We start from the raw sequence: 24,811 nt of genomic DNA, 5'->3' as shown, positions 1-24,811 counted from the left end.
CTTCAGTGTGCAGTAGCATTTCCTGGGAAATGTAAAATGTTACAAACATTTTAAACGTATTCATTTATTATTATTACTCTTACCAACAATCTACTCTTTCAGACACATGCTTACGATATTTTTATTTACCCAAGCCCATTCTAGTTGATATTTTAAACAATAGGTATACCTCCAGGTAGGGCTAGGAAAACCTGTCTGAAACTCTGAACAGCCAGTGCTAGTTAGTGTTAACTATACTGAACTAGATGGCCCAGCAGCAATTGATCTCAAGTAGCTTCCTGTGTTCCTTTGGAGGACAGTTTTCAGCTGTCCTCCAGACCAGATGAATCCTCCCAAATAGCCTCCTTCCCTGTTTTGCTCATGGATGCCTTCTGTCAATGGGGCAACACAAGCTGGATAGTACCCATGTGTGAAAAGTACAGTAATGTTCAGAAAACACTTGTTGAATGTATTTAACAACTTTAAGAAAAATTACTATTGATTATCCAATCCTTTGTAAAAACATGGAACTGTTAAGGTTGTTGGTGTATCTAACTCAGTGTTTTCTACACTGATTGGTAGCAGCTCATTAAGGTTTCAGACAGAAATCTCACCCAGACCTACGTGGAGTACTGGGGTTGAACACAGCAACATAGACATGCACATCATGTGTTATTCCACTGAACTATAGCCCTTGCCCTCAACAATGAACGCTTCAAAATTATTGCAGTTCTTTTTAATGAATTTTTGTTGAGGTACATTAGAAATTTTTACACAAAATGTATACATACAAAATCACAAAACTTTGTATGAAGATAACAACTTGTCTGCTGAATGAAATGTAAATAACCATAAAAAGTACTACTGTTGTCATTCTCATTATTAGAGGTAATGTCATGTTGTTTGGGACACTGGTAGCCCAGGGAGACTATGAGCTTTATTGATACAGTGGTGCCTCGCAAGACGAAATTAATCCATTCCGCGAGTCTCTTCGTCTAGCGGTTTTTTCGTCTTGCGAAGCAACCCTATTAGCGGATTAGCGCTATTAGCGGTTTAGCGGCTATTAAAGGCTTAGCGGCTTAGCGGCTAAAAGGCTACTAGCGGCTTAGCGGATTAGAAAAAGGGGGGGGGAGCGGAAAAAAATCGGAACACTCGCAAGACGTTTTCGTCTTGCAAAGCAAGCCCATAGGGAAAATCGTCTTGCGAAGCAGCTCAAAAACAGAAAACCCTTTCGTCTCTAGCGGGTTTTCCATCTTGCGAGGCATTCGTCTTGCGGGGCACCACTGTATACCTAATGAAGAGAAACCATGTAACATCAAAATTGGCCCATATCACTTAATTTTTATTTATTTCATAAAATTTACACTCTGCTTTATTGTAAAGCACCTTAACCACTTGCCTGTGTTGGGACAAGAGTTCATATTATATTGTTCCCCCTCCCCACCTTCTTTCTCTGTGGGCATAGAAAACCCCTTCCAATGACTAGCTAGTTCCAGCTGGGCAGCAGCCGGTAACATTGCTAGTAATTCTCTATATTGAACTCCATTATTATTACCACTTCCAATCGAGAAGAGTGCTAAGACTGGATGTCAATCGAGGATTTGGTTGATAATTTTGTCTAGTCCAAAATGCCTTCCAAAGTTTTGGGGCAGTCTCACAATGTGGAACTTCTGAGGTTCCTTATCTCGCAGAGACTAATAACTAGGCAACAGGTAACGAAGCAAAGAAGGATTTGTTCTTGTGCAAGAATTGTGTCACATTCACTTCAGGGTGAATACAAGAGACCCCAATTACAGGTTACTCACATACCCACAGTTCCGGTGTCACCCATTTGCAAAGCGTCCCCACCCTAATTTGTCCCACCTTAATGCAGTGGTTATAAGCCACCTTTACTATATATTTTGAAGGGACTTTCCACTACACCTCTCTGACCCCTCTAAGCCTTCCCTGTCTTCCTTTGTTTTTCTAACTTGCAGTTAGCATAATCTACTTTTGTGCTGATACTTGTTTCTCAAGCTTTAAATCTATGTAAAGCCAAGCACAGCCACAAGCATCTGCTAGCAACCTCATAGCAACCTCTGCTTCAGAGTATTTGAGGTAGCAACCTCTGCTTCAGAGTATCTGAAGGAGTGTGTATACACACGAAAGCTCATACCTAGAAAGCTTATACTTAGTTGGTCTTTAAGGTGCTACTGGAATTGTTTTTTAAAGATTCTTTTAAAGACTGTCTTTAAAAAACAAAAATACTAGATTCTCTTAAGAGAGTTCTTTTTGGATTATCTTTTAATAATTTTTCTTTATCTTTCATCTTGTTATTTATTACGTCTCCTAGCTTGTGATTAAGAGAATCTCCTGTTGTTGCATGGAACAAATTATTCAAAGATCCAACTGTTTCAGGTTAGAAGCAAGCATTACTGCATTCCCCAGAAACAGGATATAGATTTAACCCAGGGCACTTTCATTTCTAGCTTAACTATTATTTATGCTTTAGCTCATTTCTTTTGACCAGAGTGCCTCCATTTTCCAACACTGTCCCCACACACATATGAAGCACCAATTTGCAGTTTTCCAATGAAGTCCGTGACTATGATGCAAGCCTCATTTGTTGACTTGGCATGGAATGCTCCCTGTCAAATACAGAGTAATTGTTTCATATCTTGGGATAAATCCATTTTCTTGCAACTGAAAAAGTAAGGCTTCACAATATTTATTCTGGTGTTAGCTCTGAGTAGTTTTGTTGTTTCTGTAACAGCTTGAATTAATTGCATACAAAAATCTTTCCAGGTGATAGAACTAGAAGATACACCAATGAAATGTCCAATTACAACTAAGCTGGTTTTAGATGAAGATGAAGAAACCAAAGAACCTATAGTACAAGTTCATCGTGACATAGTTACAAAGCTGAAGCCACATCAAGTTGATGGTAAGAAACTTTGGCAGGAGCTTTGCCCCCAAAACTCTGGGTTTCCATGAGTTTACCTTTTTAACTGGTAGGGTTAGAGAGATGTTGCCGTGTTCTGTGACGGCCATTATAAGCCAAAACAAGAAATAGTGCTTGTTTATTTCTGATTTTTTAAAAAAATAAGTAGTAGTATTTAAAATTTCTATAAGGATCTTTTGAAAATATTACTTCTAGGTGTACAGTTTATGTGGGATTGCTGTTGTGAATCTGTGAAAAAAACAAGGAAATCTGCAGGCTCTGGATGCATTCTTGCCCACTGTATGGGTCTGGGAAAGACCTTGCAGGTATGTTTCAAGGATTTGTTGGCAGGGATAGAACTTGCTCATTTTAGCTTTGGTTAAAGCTGGAGCATCATGTAAATGTAAAAGCCTTCTCCCGACTATTTGTGTGTGTATTCCCATTGCCTTTTTTAGCCTTATTGTTATAGTTTCCATCTTAAGGCAATAATACAATATCCAGTTTATTTGTAGTCGTTGTAGGGAGAATAGCTTGGTGCAGGGAGGAGAGATTTTATTACATCTTGATACCACTCTTCCTCCAAGGGGCTCAAACACTTTCCCTGAAGGGTGGGTATCCAATTTTATCCTCTGAACAATTGTGTCAGGTAGGTAAGACTGAGAAGACAGCTTGTCCCCAAATCATCCAGTGAGCTTGATAGTTGATCTGGGAATTTGAACTTTAGCTTCCCCTGTGCTGATCCAACATTTTGTTTATACTACAGTCACATATTGCATCTGTGTTGCAGTTCATTCCATAGCTGTCAACTTTTCCCTTTTCTTGCGAGGAATCCTATTCGGAATAAGGGAATTTCCCTTAAAGAAAAGGGAAACGTTGGCAGCTGTGGTTCATTCCCTCTTCAGTATGGGAATGTATACATACCATGACTTTAAACACACACACACACACACACAGTTTGAAATTAGCTAGGTTCATTTTGCACCTGGCTATTGACCACTTGTGATCAAGTGACGATGCCGAGGTGCCAGGATGGCACCTGATATCTCCACCATTAGGAGGTGCATGCCTTGGGATTATTGCATCTTGACTGTTTGCACGCACTAATACCACATCCTGTAGAATTCTGTATTTTATCTGCACAATCAGAATGAATTTCAAGAACCAGAACACTTTTTCTGTGCAGCCTGAGCAGGGGCAGTCATCATTAAGAAAAGAGGTAGGAATAGGCCAACATATAAGTGGACTGTCCCTGGATCAAGCGACTTTTCTTTAAGTTTTCAAAGTTCTTAACCTAGCTCAAGGTGGTCATCTGAACTAGCCAGATGTTTAACTGAGAATCAATCACAGTCAGTCCATCATTTGAAAAGTAAGACCTTATAGTTGTCTTACCCAAAAATGGCAATTACACATTCCATTTTGGGACTGTAACCTTAATTTGGCACCTAGCTCATATATCTGAGTTTCTAACACTGTGCGTGCGTGCGCACATGATGTTACTTCTTTCAAAAAAGAACAGTGGCAGAAGCATAGTGTAGCTGTGTTGATTACTGGAAGAATGTTCCTTTGTTGTAGTGTTACAGTCATTGAATACCTAGCCCCTAAAACAATAATAAAAAACTAAAAAAGAAAATTGAGAAATTGCTCACAAAATATCATGGGCATGCACATGCCCATCACAGCTTATAGCATGATCGATGGTTGGCTCCCTGTGATGCTTGTGAAATTTTGTTCCTTAAAGTCTCAAAGCAGTAGATGTGCTATCTTAGGGAAATACTGCATTTTTTCAGGTATAACAATGCATTCTGTACTGGGAAAATGCTGTAACCTTGCAGGGGAGAAAACATAATAGGAAAATATCAGGACTGCACCTAATAAATGAGTAAAAGGCTATACATGTGTTGTTCTACAGTCAGAAGTTTGGAAGGCTGCGTGTTTGAGGGGGTATCTTTTGCCTCTCTGGGTAGCATTCCCCCCCCCAACCTGAATACAAACAAAGTATACCTTTAAGTGCCAGAGTTTCCTTGGGTTTTCCTACACTAAAGTTGTACATCTTGAAATGGATTAACATGCTACACACAAGCCCCTTTTCACACACAAACATCTGGCAGTTAATTTAACTACCTAGAGAGAGATGATCCACTAAACAGCTATATTGGAAGAAATCAAAATTAGTTGGTTGCATAGCAAATACATGCAGGAAGCTTAATACAAGGAGAAAGGCTTTGATTCACACACAAACCCCTAATAAATAATTCATTATGAAAATCTACTAGTTTTGCCCCATGTTAGTCGCCACATTTTTAAAAAAGCATATTTGTAGCTGCTTTTTTCTTTATAAAAATGTGAAGACATATATTAAAGGTGATTTGTTTGACTTTCTCTCTCTTGAAGGTAGTTAGTTTTCTTCATACTATTCTGTTGTGCGACAAGATGGATTTCAGGACAGCTCTTGTTGTTTGTCCGCTGAACACAGCCCTGAATTGGTTGAATGAATTTGAGAAATGGCAAGAAGGCTTAGAAGACGATGAGAAACTTGAGGTATGTATGTATGCATGGACTTCAGGGTACATTCAGTTTCAATCATGAAAAATTACATAATTAAGAAATGCAAACAATAACATTTGTGTTAAATGTGTGAGAAGTTTATCCATTGAGTATGAGCATTTTCAGTATTTAACATTCTGCAAGTACATTAATGGCATGTTTGGTTGGGGGTGGAAATTCAGGGTTTTTGTCTGTTTTCACAAGGTCTGTGAACTAGCAACAGTGAAACGCCCTCAAGAGAGAAGCTATCTGCTCCAAAGATGGCAGGATGAAGGGGGTGTAATGATCATAGGCTATGAGATGTACCGTAACCTTGCACAAGGGAGAAATGTGAAGAGCAGGAAACTCAAGGAAATATTTATCAAAGCACTGGTTGATCCAGGTAAGCCAGAATATTATGCAAATTGTTTTATGTGAACTGGTCATAGTGATCAGATCGCTTTGATGCTTCCTCTGTTGCAGGGGACATTGATGGATAGGTAGTTTCGTCCATTACATATTTGGAAGCAGGTATGTGTAAAGTGGGTCCCTCTAGCAGTTGGAGTTCCACACACAAACACAACTCTGCAGTGTTCTCCAGCTTCCCCAGAGGAATTTCAACCATGCCAGAACAGAAGCATTGAAACCTGCTTCAGACTACACATGAAATGAAATCTCAGAAAAGAGGAGAGGAGGTGGTCTCCCTTCTCCTCTTTTCTACACTCCCACCCCTTCTGCAATAAAATGCTGGTATTTGGGGGTTCTGGAGAGTGGGGAAAGGTGTTTTTTCTTTTTGTATAGTTCAGGAAGGGAAGTTTTTTGTACCTCATGGCATGCAACTCCCCAACTCTAGCCTCATCATCCAGGATCATTTACTTTAAGTTGATAGGAGTTGGAAGAGGCCACATATTCTCAGCTTCCTCCCATTCTCCTCCCCTCTTTCTTCTCAATGGATACCTCAATATGTCATATGTCTTGGAAGCACACAATCTTCTTATCAGACTGTTTTGGGGTTTCATATTAATTCCTGGAACAATGGTGATGTGTGAAATGCTGCAGCAATACATTTGGGGTTTCCTATTTTGTCAATTGTTTATATATGATTCGTTGTTTATTTCTGTATTATGATGATGTTTCTGCATAGTATCTTAGATTGAGGATTGAAATTTTTCTCTGTAGTCTGTTGTATTCAATCCTTACTTTTTCTGTGACTACAGTATTTTTTGCTCTATAAGACTCACTTTTTCCCTCCTAAAAAGTAAGGGGAAATGTGTGTGCGTCTTATGGAGCGAATGCAGGCTGCGCAGCTATCCCAGAAGCCAGAACAGCAAGAGGGATTGCTGCTTTCGCTGCGCAGCTATCCCTCTTGCTGTTCTGGCTTCTGAGATTCAGAATATTTTTTTTCTTGTGTTCCTCCTCCAAAAACTAGGTGCATCTTGTGGTCTGGTGCATCTTATAGAGCGAAAAATATGGTATATATTTTTTAAACTTTTTTATTCAAAATTAGAACAAAACATATTATCCAGAAACATTTCATCCTTATTCCCCCCCCCATTTTTCCTCCCTCCCACCACCATCCCACACAAAACCCACCCACCCCCACCCCCTGGCTTCCCTCAGTTCCAGTCTTTGGTTTCTCTAAGAATGCTGTTTTCTGCATGTTACACAGTTGTATAGATCCTCAAACTATTTAGCTGATTATCCTCAATAGAAAGGTTTGTGAATGTTTATTCAAAGCCAGCCAAGGAGTCCAGTTCGCTTTGTTGTGTCTTCAAATACTTTGTAAAGGGTTCCCATTCATCTTTAAAGTCACAGTTATCCTTGTCCCGTAGCTTATATGTCAATTTTGCCAGTTCTGCATAGTCCATCAATTTTTCTTGCCATGATTCTTTAGTTGGGGTTTCTTCAGTCTTCCATCCTTGTGCTATTAGAACTCTTGCTGCCGTTGTCGTATACAGTGGTGCCTCGCAAGACGAAAAGAATCCGTTCTGTGATTCTCTTCGTCTAGTAGTTTTTTCGTCTTGCGAAGCAAGCCCATTGAAGGATTAGCGGATTAACGCTATTAACGGCTTTTAGTGGCTTATCTGCTGATCAGATCAGTTGATAAGCAGCTTAGTGGCTTAGAAAAAAGGGGAGGGGGAAGGGAAAAAAACCAGCAGGAACTCGCAAGACATTGTCGTCTCGCGAAGCAAGCCCATAGGAAATTCGTTTTGCGAAGCACCTCCAAAACGGAAAACTCTTTCGTCTAGCGAGTTTTCCATCTTGTGAGGCATTCGTCTTGCGGGGCACCACTGTACATGAAGATGTTTTCCAGCTTTTGGGGCAGATCTTTCTCTACAGTCCCTAGCAAAAATGCTTCAGGTTTTTTTAACAAATGTTAAATGGAATATTTTCTTCAATTCGTTGTATATCATTTCCCAAATTTTTAAAATACATTAGAATCCCACCACATATGATAAAATGTCCCTTCCTTTTCCTTACACTTCCAACATATATTTGAACTAGTTTTGTACATTTCCCCTAACTGCACTGGTGTCGTGTACCATCTGTACACCATCTTCATGTAATTCCCCTTCAGTAGGGAACAATCTGTAAATTTTAAATCAGTTTTCCATAATTTTCTGCAATCTTCCATCATAATGTTGTGACCTACATCTTGTGCCCATTTAATCATAACTGATTTTACCTCTTCATCTTTCGTCTCCCATTCTAATAATATGCTGTATGCGGCCTTCAGTAATTTCACTTTCCCTTCGGTCACTTCCATTTGAAACCAAGATCTTGTGTAACTGAATCCTTTCTTGCTGTCTTTTTTATGTGTTTCATATAGTTGTCATTAATGTGACCAACTCTGAAAGTGGTCTTTGATCTCATCGTAATCTCTTAATTTGCATTTTCCATCATGGTATGTGAGTAGTCATTGTATCTATATGCATTCCTGTGTACCAAGGGAGTCCCCTGAGTATGTAGGAATTGTTGCCTTGTTTTCATTTTTGCTTCAGTTTCCCCCGTATATTTGTCTACCCTCCCTCCAATACTTGAAAGGCTGCCTTGTCACCTAATGACTGCCCTTCTACTAACATGTACCTGTAGGGTAAGGGTAATGTACTGAATAGATCTGCCAGGTGGCATTTTCTTTCAGCTTGGAGAAATGGTTAACTGCAAGACATAGTTTTGTAGAAGGTGTTGCCCATCTTGCTAACTTGACTCGGATATCGCTGAAAATTAATTATGGAGAACAATCATTTTTACAGGATTATATTCAAGATTGACTTTATTTCTAGGTTCCAGTAGATGGTGGCATAGCCTGGAATTATAAATGCATATTGAGAAATACTGCTAGAGAGAATCTGCATGGTTAATTTCTTGGGACATTTTTCAAGGGAATTGCTACAGAATGCTGTGTTTTGTAATCCGTGGACCAACACATAATGTTCAATAAGCTGTTGGATCAAGTGATGTTGTTTCTTGCATATATCTATTAAATTTGTGATTATCATGTTTATCTTGCCTTTCTGGCCTATAGGCATTAAAAACTACCAAAGGTAATCCTCTAGTTTTCTATTTGAGAAAATGCCAAGGAAAATCATAGCTAGTATGAAATACCCAGTAATCTTCTACCACGTTCAGGAGGGTCACATTATGCACATTGAAAAGCTGTTGCACATGAGCAATTCCTTGCAAGATCTTACTTTGAGTACAGAGGTGCCATGGCAGTACAGGGCAGATAGAGAACTTCCCTCTTCCATCTGGACTCTCATGAGTGAATGTTTTGCCACATCAAAAGACTACACATATGCTTCCCTTTTGTAGGTGTAGTTACCTCTGGTTCAGAGTAGAAGTGGCAGTTAAGCTGCATGTTTGTAAGAAGCCTGTCAAGTATTTCTTCTTGGTATCAGCAAGATTCAAAGTAGGATCTCCCCCCGCCCTTTTTTAAACCAGGCCCTGACTTTGTCATATGTGATGAAGGACACATACTGAAAAATGAAGCTTCTGCTGTTTCTAAAGCTATGAATTCTATAAGATCCAGGAGGAGGATCATTCTTACAGGAACTCCATTGCAAAACAACCTCATAGAATGTAAGTACAATTTGAGTTGGTTGCTGATGACATGAATGGGTTGGGTATCATCCCTCAACACATGATGGAGGCAGGGGAGCAAAGAACTCTGGGAGCCAGGTGCAGTCCCCTCAGTTTTTTCTTTCCTGCCTGAACATCTATTTTATATATGTGATTTCAGTAAACATCTATTTTATATATGTGATTTCAGTAAAATAAAATTTAAAAGCCTTGTTAATATGAGGAAATGAGTATTCCTGAAGCCTTGATTTTCTTCTTCACTTGTAATCCTCAGGTGTATTCAGTTATTTCCTTTGTCATTCACACTCAGAGTAGATCCATTGAAATTATTAAACTTTACTAATTTAGGTCCAGTAAACTTACTGGGTCTACTTTCGGCAAAGCTTTGTTGGATACAGTGCATGGTGTTTTTTTAAAACATGTGCCTGTGCTTCAGCTGTTATTACCTGCACAGTGTTACCACATTTATCAAATTATCAAATATGCCTGAGAGAACTTTTCTTACGTTTATTCCCTGTCTTTGTTTAGCAATTGACTTCATGTTATTTAATAAGTGTATGCAAGCATTGTATACTTACCAGGGTTGAAGTAGTCTGCAAAGCAGGCAAGGCTACAATCCTGTGCCATGGAAGGGCAGGATACAAATGATCTTCTGTTGGGTCCCAGTATGCATGCTCACGCACATTTACTCTATTTGTCCCACAGAGTGTGCTCTCCCTTGTATACACAACTCCTGCTTCTGCAATATGTAGACTAGAGGTCTTGAAAGGAAGGGACTGGAGTGTGTCACCTCATAAATGGTGTGACTGAACTGGATGCCTGGAAGAGCTTTGCAGTAGGCAGAGAGTAGAGTCCTAGCTGGACCCTCCAGGGCTTCCAGAAGTATTAATGTATGCAGAGTACAAGATTGCAGTGCCCCTTTAAACAGTTTTCTTTTGAACTTGCTTGCCAAATAGGAAATGACATAGTGCATTTAAAAAATATTTCATGGGAGCTATTTTGGCGTAGAAACCTATATCTAAAGTTTAATTTGTGGTTCCTTAGATCACTGCATGGTTAACTTTATCAAGGAGAATTTGCTTGGGTCAATTAAGGAGTTCCGAAATCGATTTATAAATCCCATCCAGAATGGTCAGTGTGCGGACTCTACCCTGGCTGATGTCAGGGTGATGAAAAAACGTGCCCACATCTTGTATGAAATGTTAAATGGATGCGTTCAGGTATGTGAATCTTTGTTTTTTATTGCCTTGCAATCTGAGAGTTAAAGATTACTTAACTTTTAACAGCTTTTGAATTCTGTTTATTTGTATTGACCAAAGATACACTTCTTTCAGTTCTTTAATGACAATAGGAATTTGCAGAAAAAAGAAGAAAAATTACTATAAGTTGATACAGTTGCTTATAAAGGAGTATAGAATACAGCTTTATGATTTACAGAATCAATAGTAAAACATTCTGAGAGGAAAGGGATGTGTTACAATCTGAGAGGAAATTGATGTAATTACAATGTGTTTCATTGCCTAAAACAAAATAATTACAATTTTTTACTATTTCATAAAATTTATACACTGATTGATTGTAGAAAACCTCAAAGAGTTTACAAAAAGAAAATTGAGTAAAAATAACAATATTTTAAATACTGTACATACAAAAGTTAAAATACCAGAACAGATTAAAATTACCTCAGTGCAACTGTGTAGGCTTGTCTAAACAAGAAAGTTTTTAGCAGGCACCGAAAAGGGTTCAGTGGGCAGGGAGTTCCAAAGTGCAGGTGTTGCTACACTATATGATTGGTGAGTTCTTAAAATTGTGGAACAGGTATTATGTGGCAGCTGTAGTAGTGCCAGTTCTGCCAATCAAAGTGGGCACATGTGAGGTGGGATAATTTCATACTTAAACTGCCCCCAGTTATTAGGGGGTTTTATATCCTAATAATAGCACCTTGAACTTGCTCTGGTAGCAAAGCTACATTCAGTGCTGATCTCTGAGCACAGATGTTCTATCCTGACAAGGCCTCACTCCTGTCATCAGTCATGCTGCAGCATTCTGCACTAACTGCAGTTTCCAGATCAAGTGCAAGAGAAGTCCAACGTAGAGCACTTCAGTTATCTAGTCTTGGAAGTAACCAATGCCTTAACTACTGTAGCCAGGTCCGGGAATGACTGTAGCTGTTGAACCAACTGCAGTTGGTAAAAGGAACTTATAGTCACTGAGGTTATCTGAACCTCCAGAGTCAGAAGCACTTCAAAACTGAACTTCAGGGAGAGTGTAACTTCATCCAGGGTAGGCAACTGATCAATTTCTCAGAGGAGCTGCTTGCCCATAGTTCCTCCATATTGCCAGGATTCAAGCTCAGCTTGTTTTCCCTCATCCATTTCACTCCTGTGTCCAGGTAATTGCCAAGGGACTGCACTGCCTTTCCTGATCCAGATGTTATGGAGCAGACATCATTCATCAGGGCAAACAAGGGTGACACAGTCTCGTGGCCAGGCCTGAACCCAGATTGGAATGGAGCTAAATAATCTGTGTTCTCCAAGAATGCCTCCAGCTGCCCCACCACAGCGCTATCCACCACGTTCTCTAAAATGGGGGGTGGGGGTATTGGAAACTGGCCAATAGCTGTTCCAATCCAAACGGTCCAGGGCTGATATGTTTAGGAGCAGTTGCACTACTGCCTCTTTCAGTGCAGCAGGGACCACCCCTTCACTAGCAAAGTGTTCATCACACTCTGCACCGAACAAGTCTGCTGGATTTAGTAAGCCAGGAGGGACAGGGGTCACGGGGGCCGCAAGGTCGGACACATGGCTGCCAGCAAAAAAAAAAATGTGATAAACATTTGAATTCTGGATTGTGGATTCCTACATTATAAATGTCTTTCACCAAGTTTTGTTTTCTGTAGTTTAGATTTTGGAGCTGTCCAATGTTTAGTTGGTTTGTTAATTGTACTAATATTCTATGGCACATTAAAAAAATTCTTCCAATTTACAGAGGAAAGATTATACAGCATTAACAAAGTTCCTGCCACCAAAATATGAATATGTTCTGGCTGTTAGAATGACTCCTCTTCAGTGTAAACTGTATCAGTTCTACTTGGATAATCTAACAGGTAAGTGATGATCCATTATCACTTTGGGCTTTATTTTATTTGATTCCATTGCATCCTTGAGCTCTATGTGTGGATGCAGGTCTAACTGTCCAGAGACTTTTTGCTGTGACAGTTTTGTTAAATTTCTATACTAGCCTCAAAGATTAGACCCTGCATGTGAAATGCTGCAGCTTGTGTGTTCAGCCGGCATTCAGGGGAAAGGCTGCTTTGAAAGTTTAAGTCAGTTATTGTCATCAGATTTTAATGCCAACAAGGAGCTGACCCATGGGATCTTGTTGACGGTGTGTGGTGTGGAAGTGGATTTGCACTTACTTGCTGGACCCATAGGTAGCCCACGTGGGCAGCGCATTTTGATAATGCCTATTAGCAAAAAATTGAATGTGTGTAATCCAGGATTGCACAATCAAATCCCACAAGGCAGTGAAAGGTGGTCAAGGTATGAAAAACAACTGGGTTTAGCCTGGAGAAGAGAAGACTGAGGGCTCTCGCACAGGAGAACCTTGATCTTCTGCCCCAGAGGACAGGACTAGGTCTAATTGGCTTAGGTTATAGGAGAATAGATTTTAGTTGAATGTGAGAATATATGTGTCAGGGGTTCAGGAGCAGAGGCAAGGGCAAGGGAGGAAACAGAGAGCGAGGAGGAGGAGGCAGAAGAAAAGATGAGTGATGACGACGACCCGAGATCTCTGAGTCTTTCCAGTGAATCAGAAGATTCACAGAAAGGAGCACCAGTGGCCAGGGCAAGGGGGGAGCCTAGGGGGACACCCCAGGAGGAAAGGGCCAAAGGGGGCTCAGAGGGGAGCAGTTGGAGATCGGGACCAGCGTCACCGCCAGAGAGCAGGGAAGAGGAAGGGGGCCAGGGATCAAGCGCTGGCAGCTCACAACAGGAGGGAGGGCACGAGTCAGGAGTGGCCACACCTCCATCAGGGAGCGAAGAAACGGTCAGACGGAAAGTGGAAGGTTGGGCGTGCGCGCCAAGTTCAAATGCACAGGGAAGTGACGCAGTAGGCAGCCCGGAGAGGGAGCCAGGTCCTAAAGCCCGGCGCAAGGAGACAGAAGGGTCCGGGGGGTCGGCGTCGGAGGAGTCCCGGAGGGAGGAGACCCCGGGGGGCAGAGGGACCCAGAGGAGAACAGTCAGGCGGAAAAGGTGGAGCAGGGCTAGGATATTAAGTTGGTGTACAGGAGGCGGGGACCCAGACAGAGCTTCGCCGATCTAACCATAAGACGTAGAGTTGCACGCAGCAGCTTGAGAATGGGAACTGTAACTCAATAAAGACTTTTACTTAATGATCGCTGGCTAGCGTGATCCTCTGTGAGCTAGGATCGGGGAGCAACTCTGACAATATGTCTTGTCAGTAAAAGTAGCTTGGCAATGGAACCAATGAGCTAGAGAAATTGTGGGACTTTCCTGGCTAGAGGTCTTCAAGCAGAGGCTGGACAGCCATCTGTTAGGAATACTCTAGGTCAGGATTAACTATATTGGGAAGAGCATTGAACTAGATTGTCTCCAAGGTCCTTTTCAGTTTATTGGGCTTGGAGAATTCTCTGTTTAAGGGCTGCCTTAGATCATACTGAACTTTCATTCATATGGAAAGTAGAGTATATTTCTATATTATATTTGGACTCCTTTATTGTTGTGCTGGTGATTGAGTATGAATGTATCCAAGACTGGTAGTCTTCCTGCACTGTTTCTGCCACTGATGGGAGAGTGCAGAATGAAGGAGAGGAAATCTTTCTCCATTCCCCCTCTCCCTCTGCCAGCAAGGTTGCAGAGGCGGGGGGGGGGGCAGGAATGGGACAAGCTCTAAAGTGATTCAGGGTTGGGCTTGAGTGAACTTTTAAGGGCATGAGAGGAGGGGGATTGAAAAAGCTATGGGGGAAGTTGGGCTGAGCAAAGTGTGAGCAAAGTGGGACATGCTGTGAGGGAATGGGGGGGGAAGGATATTGTGGGAATGAGCTGTGAAAGGGAGCTTGAATTTTTGGACAAGCTGTGAAGGGAATGTTTTTGTAGGGCAAGGTGTAAAGGGAGGAGTTGAGATGTTAAGTGAGGGAGGATTGGATGAAGTGTAGTGGGAGCAGGGTTGGCCAGCAGTGTTAGAAACTGCGATAGAAAAGCTAGGAACCAAATGGCTTCTGGGACCTGGGTTGTGGGTGCCAAAACAGAATGTCTAGTTGCCACTGGGGGGACAGCAACACTTTGTATTTATTATTGTGATAAGTGTGAACTGATAAGCAATTCACATAAGTGACACATTGTTAATATCACATTTTTAGTAGAAATGGTTAATACATGTTTAATTTGCTGCTGACAATAAAAAATTGGTACCATACTCCAGTTTCCCAAGCTCTCTACTCTTTTTTTGTTATATTCCTTTACATATCGTCTATCCTTAACATATACTTTGAGGCTTCAAAGCACATACATGTCAGCAATCCTTGAGTGTCAGCCAGGCGCAAAAAAATGGCACCCAGTCTTTTGGGGGTGCTCACAAATGGAGAATCTATAGACGCAAAATGCTCCTGACACCCTGCTAATTTCAAACCCTCTTGGCCAGATGTAAATGGAGGGGCTGGCAATAAGGGTGTGTGGGCTGGCAGGGTTGGTGAGCAGTGTGAGGAGGAGTGGCAAGCCCAAGTACACCAATATGCACCATTCAGAAGGAATTGTTACTGTTTTAAGATGTTGGGGGAAAATACCACCAATATACTGAATGTCGCACAAGCTAAAGTATTTACATATAGCATTTACATACTCAGAAATTCTGGAAATTTTTGAGGCACTGTAGATAAGTTCATTCATTATTTCTTTGGGTTTATTTCCATAATCTCTGCCACTCACGGAATTGTTAAATAGACATTTGTGTTGCTGTCTGAATTAGATTTATATCTCATCAATATTGCTGCTTAATATCCAGAAAAGCTATACTTCTCTGATCATTACTGAATAACAATTATAGACCACAGCTTAAAATGTTAAGGTCCAATAATTTTAACATTCCTGATACTTAAAAACACCATGTTTATAGACTTTCTTATAATTTGCAGCCCAGACAAACATCAGTTAGGGATATAGTATTCAGTTTTATATTTTTAAAACCAGGTTTAAGTCCATAGAAATAAAGCTGGCATTTAGTTAAGATAGTAAAAAGAGCTTTCTGGATCAGGGCAGTAGGCCTTCTAGTCCTACTAATGAGCCCTGCTCTCGCAGTGGCCAACCAGATGTCTGTGAGAATCTTGCAAGCAAGACCGAAGTGCAAGACCCACCCACCCAGCATGGTTTCCAGAAACTGGAATTTAGAAACAAGAAATTAAACAGCATGTGTGTAGATATGTTGTTACAGATTATCAAATATGAGGAACAGCAGGAATTACAAAATTTTAAGAATTTATGCAGAAGAAAATGTTGATTCAGTCATTTAAATAACTTCCTCTGCTACAAGAGATGTTGTATCTGTGGAAGAAGTTTGTGTGAGAGAGAGAGGAGGGCAGGAGAGATGTATTCTTAAGAAGCAAATGCTAATTTGGCTAACTTCAAGTATGAATATTTTAGTTTAACTTCTGAACTCTATTGTCAGGTGTCGGCAACAGCAGTGAAGGTGGAAGAGGCAAAGCTGGAGCTAAGCTCTTCCAGGATTTCCAGATGTTAAGCAGAATTTGGACTCATCCTTGGTGCTTGCAGCTGGACTATATTAGCAAAGAAAATAAGGTAAATCACATCTCTATTGAAAGCTTCAGTGAGACATGCCAAGTCCTAGACAGTTTCACTGAAATAATTGAAATTTATTTTCGGTATGACAGCTAGTTATTTTTTTTAAAATATATTTTAGTTGTAACTGTTAACCATTTTTCCTATGTGTTTTGTCATTACCAAAATAGTCCCTTGCTCACCCTGGTATTGTTCAGATGAGTGAACAGATGTTCTAAACGCTTAAGCAAGGACAGCTAAACTTCTCTTCTAAAAATATGCAATTTGGTGTTTTGTTCAGGGCTATTTTGATGAAGATAGTCTTGATGAATTCATAGCTTCTGATTCTGAAGAAACATCAGTGAGCTTAAGCTCTGAGGAAGAGATCAAGTAAGTTGAACCGTTCCACATAAACTGTAAATGTATTTACTCTGAGTTGGTGAAATTTGTGTTTGTTGTAGAATTGCATTTTTTAACAACAACAACATACAATCCCCTCCCAAAAAAACCCACCCTAACTTTGCAAGTTTTTGTTTTTATAATAATGAGCATCAAATGTTATGCTTATAGGAAGAAAAAATCGAAGGGTAAAAAAAAGGAGAGTAGCAGCAGTGAAAGTGGAAGTGATAATGATGTTGAAGTGATTAAAGTCTGGAATTCAAGATCTCGTGGAGGTGGAGAAGGAAACACAGAAGAACCAATAAACAATCCTCCAACCATTGCAAAGTCAGATGAAGGTAATGAGGGATTTCAGCTAAATTTCAAAATTTAGACACCATTGCAGAGGAAATTCACCATGCAGGACTTGAGTAGAAACGATAATGTTGGGTGTCCTACTCTGAAGCTCACTCAAAATATCAGCTTATTATACAGTGGTATCTCTGGTTATGTACTTAATTCGTTCCGGAGGTCCGTTCTTAACCTGAAACAGTTCTTAACCTGAGGTACCACTTTAGTTAATGGGGCCTCCCGCTGCTGCTGTGCTGCCGGCACACGATTTCTGTTCTTATCCTGAAGTAAAGATCTTAACCTCTGAGGTACTACTTTTGGGTTAGCGGAGCCTGTAACCTGAAGTGTTTGTAACCTGAAGTGTTTAAAAACTGTTTTAAACAAAGTAAATCAGTCAATCAGAAAGTACTTATACGACACCTTTCTGGGTAAAGCCCTCCCTCAGTAAAAATATTATTAGCTTGATGTAAGTTATGCTTCCAAGTAATTTACAAAACTTGAAACACTTCCAGTGCAGGCCCATAATGATCTTCCTTTCATCCATACACCTGTGATTCATCCTGCATTTTAAACACTGCCTTTCAGCTCTCAGAAGGCCCCACAAAGCTTAGATTAAATCAACACAATCAAAATAAATTGTAAATCATACAAAATCAGAGAGGGTTAAAACAAGCCAGTAGTAGTTTCTGTTTCTGGGGGGTGAATGGTTTTTGAAAGGCAGCTTATGAATCTGTTAAAGTAAAATAAACCAAAGGTGGAAGAGATATGTTTTTACTACCTTCCTGAAAGCAATTAATGGGGAAATCATTCTGATTTCTCTTGGGAGGTTTTGGTGCGATGACTGAAAACATTGCACCCCATATTCTCAGTAGCAAAACACATAGCAAAGCTTCTAAGGGTGAATGCAGTTTGTAGACTTGTTCATGCAGGAACAAAAGGTCCTTCAAATTTCTGGGTTCCATCCATCTAAGAATTTTATTGGTATTAAGTAGCATTTTGAATTGGGCCTGGAAATAAACTGGAAACCAGTGAAAATTAAACAGGAATGTAGTGTCATAAGGTCCAAAAAGCTGACACCAGAGATTAGTTGGGTCACCTGATTTTTCACCAGCTGTAACTTTGAATATTTTTTAAAGGCAACCTGAAGTAGAATGTGTTAAGACGGCATTAAAGCAATTTTGTAAATTTCCAAAAGGACTGCTTGAGAAGAGGATTGCAGAACTGTCCCTTGCAGCTCCTCTCCCAGCTGAACTAACATTTGATAATTGCAGCTTCTCTAAGGAGAAAAATGTCTAAAGGTGACAGATTGTATGGGAAGGGCTGGTGGGTAGGGAAAAGTTGCATACATCCCCCCTCCTTTGCACCCCTTTCCTCATTAGAGTTAGTATTTAGTATATGCTTGGGACAGATATATGTTTAATTTTTCAGATCAGCCAGAATCCCTTCTAGTTTGGCTTTGAGACTGGAAGTGCATTAAAATTGAAGATGTAATCAAAGCATCCAAATGACAAAAAGCAGTCTGTAGCAGGTACCAATGATTGCAGGTACCAGGGAGCCAAGCAGATAATGAGGATAGATAGGGACAGTTCAGTGAAAAACAAGTCTGGGAAGGTTTTTTTTTTGGGGGGGGGGGCGTTATGGCCCATGCATATGCTTTTAGGATTGTGATCAAGGACTGCAATCTAAGGCCTACTTTCTAGGAAGTGCATTCTGTTGAACTCAGTCTGCCAGTCAGGCTGGAGAGATGTATTAGGTTGGGAGCATTACAAACAATTCTGTCTTAAAAGTAGCTGGAAGGTCTAGAGCTCTCACTTATATGAACTCTGTTTCATCTCCCCACACTATCCAGGGCCTTAAGAAGTTACTTGATTGCTGTATTCCATATGCCCTTTGCATTCCATACAAGGGAGGTATGGAGCATAGCAACAAGAGAACTGGCCTTTTCAGTGGTGACTCTTTACATGTGGAATGCTTTCCTCAAGGGTGCCATTCTTATCGGTTTTCATACATCAGGCAAAAAAAAATTCACCCAGGCTTCTTACCTTTAATTTGGAGAGCATTAGGTATATTTGTGCCTTATTTCTTGATCATCTTATTGTGTATATCTTATTTTTAGCAAGTCAGTGTTTTGGACTACCACTAAGATAATACAATGAAAGAATTCTGTGGAAGAGCATGCTGCAATTAGTAACCATATCAAAGTTTTCAAGATTCCCCCCCCCCAAGAAAATTAACAATAAGTAACACACGACTGAAGTAAAATTAAAGCCACAAAATTAAAGCCACTGCCTAAAGAATGTAGGTAACATAAATAAAGTCAGCCCTGGAATCTTGTAGCAGGTTATAAATTTGTAGATGTATTTGTGTATGAGTTGGAAGTCATCACAGTGAAAGGAATGCAGATAGCTAATGGACCTCCAGTATTTTCCAATTTTAATTCAATTCAGATCTAAAGTTTCGCATCAAAATAGTTCCACAGTCCAAAAGGCACCACAGCTAACTCTTGAGTGCAACAGTTAAACCTTTCCCTCACTAAATTTTAAATAGCAGACCTCCTCCCAAGCTAGGAAATAGCTGGTAAGGAAACAGCTAGCTACTTTAAATGAATTCAGATCTCCAGGGTCTGATGAGCTGACCCAATGGTACTAAAGGAGCTTGTAGATTAACTCTTGTAGAGCTTGTAGAGCCTGTCTATTTATGGCCAGACTGCAGACTGGGGATAAGCAAATGTCCTAAAAGGGGAAGAAAGGACCCAAGTTTCTATTGATGAGCTTGAAGTTGAAACCAGAAAAGGTTATACAACAGATGATTAAATGCTCACTCTGTGAGCACTTAGAAAAGGATGCTGTGGTTACTAAGACCCAGCATGTGTTTCTCAAAAAACAAGTCATGCTTAACATGAGTCAACAGTATGATGCAGCATCCAATTTGCAGAGAACATCAAACTGTGAGGGGCACAGAAGACAGAATTGGGATTCAATATGATCTTAACAGATTGGAGACTAGGTCCAAACTAACAAAATAATTTTCAACAGGGGCAAATGTAAGGTTCTATACTTAGGTAGGAAAAACCAGCTTTAAAATTATAAAATGGGGGACATTTGGCTTGCCAGTAGTGGCATGTGGAAATGTTCTACAGGTCTCAGTAGGTAACGAGCTGAACATGAGTCAGTGTGATGCAGCAGCAAAAAAAGCTAATGCTGTTTTGGCTGCATCAACAGAAGTACAGCAGCCAGATCAAGGGAAGAAATAATACTATTCTCTTCTGCCTTGGTCAGACTACACCTGGGGTACTGTGTCCCAATTCTGGACACCACAATTTTAAAAGGCTAGAATGTATGCTGAGAAATGGGAGACCAAGATGATCAAGGGTCTGGAAACCAAGCCTTAAGAGAAACAGTTGAGGGAGTTGGGTATGTTTCACCTGGAAAAGAAGAGGCTAAGAGGAGATATGATAGCTATCTTCAAACTTCTAAAGGGCTGTCACATGGAAGATGGACCAAGCTTGTTTTCTCCTGCTCTAGAGGGTAGGACCCAAAGCAATGCTTCAAGTTGCAAGAAAGGAGATTCCGATTAAACCACCAGGAAGAACTTTGTGAGAGTAAGAGCTTTTAGATAGTGGAATGGACTCCCTTGTCTCCCTCAATTGAGGTTTTTAAGCAGAGGTTGGATGGCCATCTATCTTGAATGCTTTTGTTGAGATTCCTGCATTGTGGGGGTTTGACTAGATGACCCTCAGGACCCTTCCAATTCTACAATTCTGTGATTATATGAATTTGGCATAGGGATATCTTAGCCTTTGAGTTCCTTGAAAAGAGCCCTCTGGGGGTTTAGGATGGGTAGTGCACCACCCCCTAACATCAGTTGTGAACAGTGGGAGAGTGGTGGAAAAAGTGTTGGAGAGAAGTGTGCAAGCCCCCCCCCCCCCCCCGCCAGCACAAGCTAGCAGGGCTCGGGGAATATTGCCTTCTCCTGAAGAGTTTTAAGCCCTTGCTGTAATTTGAGTTTCAAATGTTGTAAATGATTCATGTTTCAGAGGAAATGACAGTTGTGTAAGCTATCCAGATATTGTGTTAACTATTTTAGAAAACATAGTTGGTAAGCAATTTTGAGTTAAAACCAACATTGAAGATGCTTCCCTTTTGCTTTTTTGAAATGCATTTCTTGTAGTCAAGGCTGAAAAAGTATTGCTTACTGATTTATGCCTTATGGAAAATATGTCAATAAAGCAGACATAAATACATGATGCAAAACATACAGCATTACTGCTACAGGCATTTAAAACAGGATAAAAGCAGCATAAAATCTACCACAGTAAAAAAAAACCCTGAAAAATGTCTTAAGATACATATATTAAGGTGTTTGTTTGATTTTTGTATTTTCCCGTAGGTAAAACTGCTTCCAACCCAGGCAGCCCAGCTCCAGATTGGTACAAGGATTTTGTCACTGATGCAGATGCTGAAGTGTTGGAGCATTCTGGAAAGATGGTGCTTCTTTTTGAAATTCTTCGCATGGCTGAGGAGCTCGGGGATAAAGTGTAAGAGTCATTCTGGAAAGATTCCAAAGCATTTGTGTTTTAAGCAGACTTGGCTTTTTAGAATTGGCAGATTTAGATTAACATTCTGGTTTGTATCCATAAAGTGTATCAATGATACTAAGAGTGGTGAGGCAAATTGGTGTGCTAGTTAAATTGAAAACTAGTAACTATTTCTCTTTTTCTCAACTTTCAGCTTAGTGTTCAGCCAGTCTCTGATATCACTGGATTTGATAGAAGATTTTCTGGAGTTGGCAAACCGGGACAAAGAAGAAGACAAACCTATTATATATAAAGGCAAGTGTAGAAATGCAAGATTTGCAGAACTAGAAGAATTGTGAGACAAGTCATTTTTTAACTACAGTGGTACCTCAGTTTACAATTGTACCTCGGTTCACGAACTTAATCCCTTCCGGAAGTCCATTCTTAAACCGAATCTATTCTTATACTGAGGCGCGCTTTCCCTAATGAGGCCTCCTGCCGCTGCTGCCTTTCTACCATTCGGCTTCCATTTTTAGACCGAGGTAAACTTCACAAACCAGGACACTACTTCTGGTTTTGTGGAGTTTGTAAACGGAATAGTTCGAAAACAGGGCTGTCCTTAAACCGAGGTAAAGGTAAAGGTACCCCTGCCCGTACAGGCCAGTCTTGACAGACTCTGGGGTTGTGCGCCCATCTCACTCAAGAGGCCGGGGGCCAGCGCTGTCCGGAGACACTTCCGGGTCACGTGGCCAGCGTGACATCGCTGCTCTGGCGAGCCAGAGCCGCACACGGAAACGCCGTTTACCTTCCCACCAGTAAGCGGTCCCTATTTATCTACTTGCACCTGAAGGTGCTTTCGAACTGCTAGGTTGGCAGGCGCTGGGACCGAACTACGGGAGCGCACCCCGCTGCAGGGATTCGAACCGCCGACCTTTCGATCGGCAAGCCCTAGGCGCTGAGGCTTTTACCCACAGCGCCACCTGCGTCCCAGGTAAACCGAGGTACCACTGTACTGTTTAATTTTTGGGTTTTAAACAAAAAACTCTGGTACTTGGAGACTTAAGGAAGTTCAACAGGAGAAAGGTTTTGATTTTACAGAACAAAATTGGTAAAACAAAAGATGTATTAGGAGATAGGATTCTTTCAAGAAACTGTGTGTGTTATAGGCTTCTAAACAAGGTGGTAAACACACAGCTTCTTTTGATTTCAGCTTATTAAGATAACTGTTTGAGTGTTATAGCTTAGGTCTTAATACTTGGGCTCCAAGGTGGTACTTTCTGTCACTTTCCCAGTCTTCTATAAATCACAACCCAGAGGCTCCTCTAGCAGTATAACAGATCAAGCGATCCCCATACCTCTCCTAACTGGTTTGGGATTCTTCTCTTTCTCTAAACGTTCTCTTCCCTTCTTACTGTATTGAGATATAGAGTGTTCTGTAACAGCTCTCCTTTTCCTGTCCCCAATCGAGCTTCCCAGTTATTCTTCTTTGGCTGCAGATACTTTCCTCAGAGTGGATGTTCAGGAAGTATACTCCTATCAAGCTGAATGCCAAGAACTGCAGCTCTCGCCTCAAACTGCTTTTCTGTTCCCAAAGTGCTAGCTCAACCCCTCTGTGGCTAGCTGTACCCACAGCCAATCAGAGAGAGGCTCCAGCTAAGCACCGTGGTGAAATTCTGCTGCACTGCACCACTAAACTCTGGTCTAGCTAAGCTTTCCATCACAACTTCGTTTGTTTGAAGCATGCATATCATGCAAGCAGCTCACATTTGAATTTGTAAACCATATCATTATTTACTAAGTTCATTCATAATAAATGTTTTCCTAATCCTGCTTATCTTCCAGTAGGTTTCATCTGACTCCTATTCTCCAAAATAGGGTCAGTCAAATTTGAACAGTTTGCCTTTCTATCCCCTCCATAAATGTGAATTCCTTAGATTGTGAAAATATATCTTACTGGACTTTGTAAACACATCTTCCAGGGATACAGTGTGGGCAAAAGATTTGGATTATGCTGCTCAGCAGGGAAGCTAAAGAGGAAGAACTATGGGGGTCGGTAAGCATAAGACTTGCCCCTATGTCTTATTCAATTGATATATAATAATTTGTTTTTTTTTAATTCCCAGGTGAAGGGAAATGGTTCAGAAATATAGATTATTATCGTTTAGATGGCTCTACAACAGCACAATCAAGAAAGAAGTGGGCTGAAGAATTTAATGATGTAACGAATGTCAGGTAAAAGAAACCCACACTCTTTTCTGCTTGTAAATTTATATAAGTGATAAAAGTATATCTTTTCCAACCATTGTAATGCATCTAGGAAATGAGCCCTGTGAAGCAGTCGTTGGTGCTGGGGCACTTTGTTTCCCCAAGCTAGTTTATAAATGCCACAGACTGCAGTCCTATATTCACTTGCCCAGGAAAAAGCCTGTGTTGCATTGTCAGGAAATAAAAATAATGGGAATTAACTTATATGTAAGTAGGTTTAATATTGAATTACAAATCTTTAACTGCAGCAAGTCATACTTGCTTTATTTATTTCATAAAATTTATATAGCGCTTGATTTTTTTTTAAAAAAGCAACCCTCAACATGCTTTACAAAAAGAACAATTTACCTGTAAAAAAATTGTAACCTTCAAACAATAATTAAAATCGACAATAAGCTAAAAACTAGATTAAAGCACATTTTAAAAACAGTTAATTTCAATAAAATATTTTGAAGAGTTAATACATATTCTGACTTTGGCAAGAATCTCCTTTGGGACCAGACCACGCAGAAGGTGGGAGAGCAGGAAGACCCAGTTGGGCTAGGCCATTCTACTACACCCAGAGTCCATGTGACTGTTCTGAGCCAGCCTGTCATTGGCTAGTGGTGCGTGGTTGGTTTGGAGTAGACCTAAGACATAATTCCCTGCCCACCCCTCTTATTAACTCCTGGGTCTTTTATTGGGGATCCATCCTAGGCATTGTTCAGTGCCTTTTGACTTCCTCTCCCTCTTTTGGGGGCCTTGGGGTAAGGACCAGTTCAATTTGGGGACTGATATTCCTGCCACACACTCTAGTTGACAACAGTGGGTGGAGCAGCATACACTGTCGACTTTCTTAGTAACTGTCCTTCCCTAATAGCCATCTTAGCAACAGCAGCAGTCCAGCACTCTGAGACTTGGGGTTGCTGTTCCATCTGCCATCAATAAAGTTGTGGCCTGTTTTAACCCACTCAGTTCCTGTCCTTGTTTTTCTGGCCTTGCTTTGGTCCCTGCTGCTGGCATAATTAG

At 40.6% G+C, this 24,811-nt stretch overlaps 1 protein-coding gene across 6 annotated transcripts in view; it reads left to right on the top strand.

Annotated features, from left to right (window-relative positions):
- The window catches only part of ATRX (ATRX chromatin remodeler), a 92,763-nt gene that overhangs the window by 53,438 nt on the left and 14,514 nt on the right, over positions 1-24,811 (top strand). For 4 of the 6 annotated variants that reach the window (XM_082208193.1, XM_082208190.1, XM_082208192.1 and 1 more), the window contains 13 exons: positions 2,764-2,902; positions 3,116-3,225; positions 5,291-5,437; positions 5,648-5,825; positions 9,365-9,502; positions 10,547-10,722; positions 12,491-12,608; positions 16,184-16,314; positions 16,595-16,683; positions 16,864-17,030; positions 21,412-21,559; positions 21,753-21,853; positions 23,662-23,770. In XM_082208193.1, coding sequence (XP_082064319.1) covers positions 2,764-2,902; positions 3,116-3,225; positions 5,291-5,437; positions 5,648-5,825; positions 9,365-9,502; positions 10,547-10,722; positions 12,491-12,608; positions 16,184-16,314; positions 16,595-16,683; positions 16,864-17,030; positions 21,412-21,559; positions 21,753-21,853; positions 23,662-23,770 — 1,751 coding nt within the window. Of the gene's footprint in view, positions 1-2,763; positions 2,903-3,115; positions 3,226-5,290; positions 5,438-5,647; positions 5,826-9,364; positions 9,503-10,546; positions 10,723-12,490; positions 12,609-16,183; positions 16,315-16,594; positions 16,684-16,863; positions 17,031-21,411; positions 21,560-21,752; positions 21,860-23,661; positions 23,771-24,811 lie in introns of all 6 variants that reach the window. The other 2 variants (XM_082208195.1, XM_082208191.1) reach the window with 1 other exon arrangement.

Source organism: Podarcis vaucheri, assembly GCF_965113315.1.
Source record: "Podarcis vaucheri genome assembly, chromosome: Z".
Taxonomy (NCBI): Eukaryota; Metazoa; Chordata; class Lepidosauria; order Squamata; family Lacertidae; genus Podarcis; species Podarcis vaucheri.
Note: the sequence above shows the minus strand (reverse complement) of the source record. Positions and strands in the feature narration are given on the sequence as shown.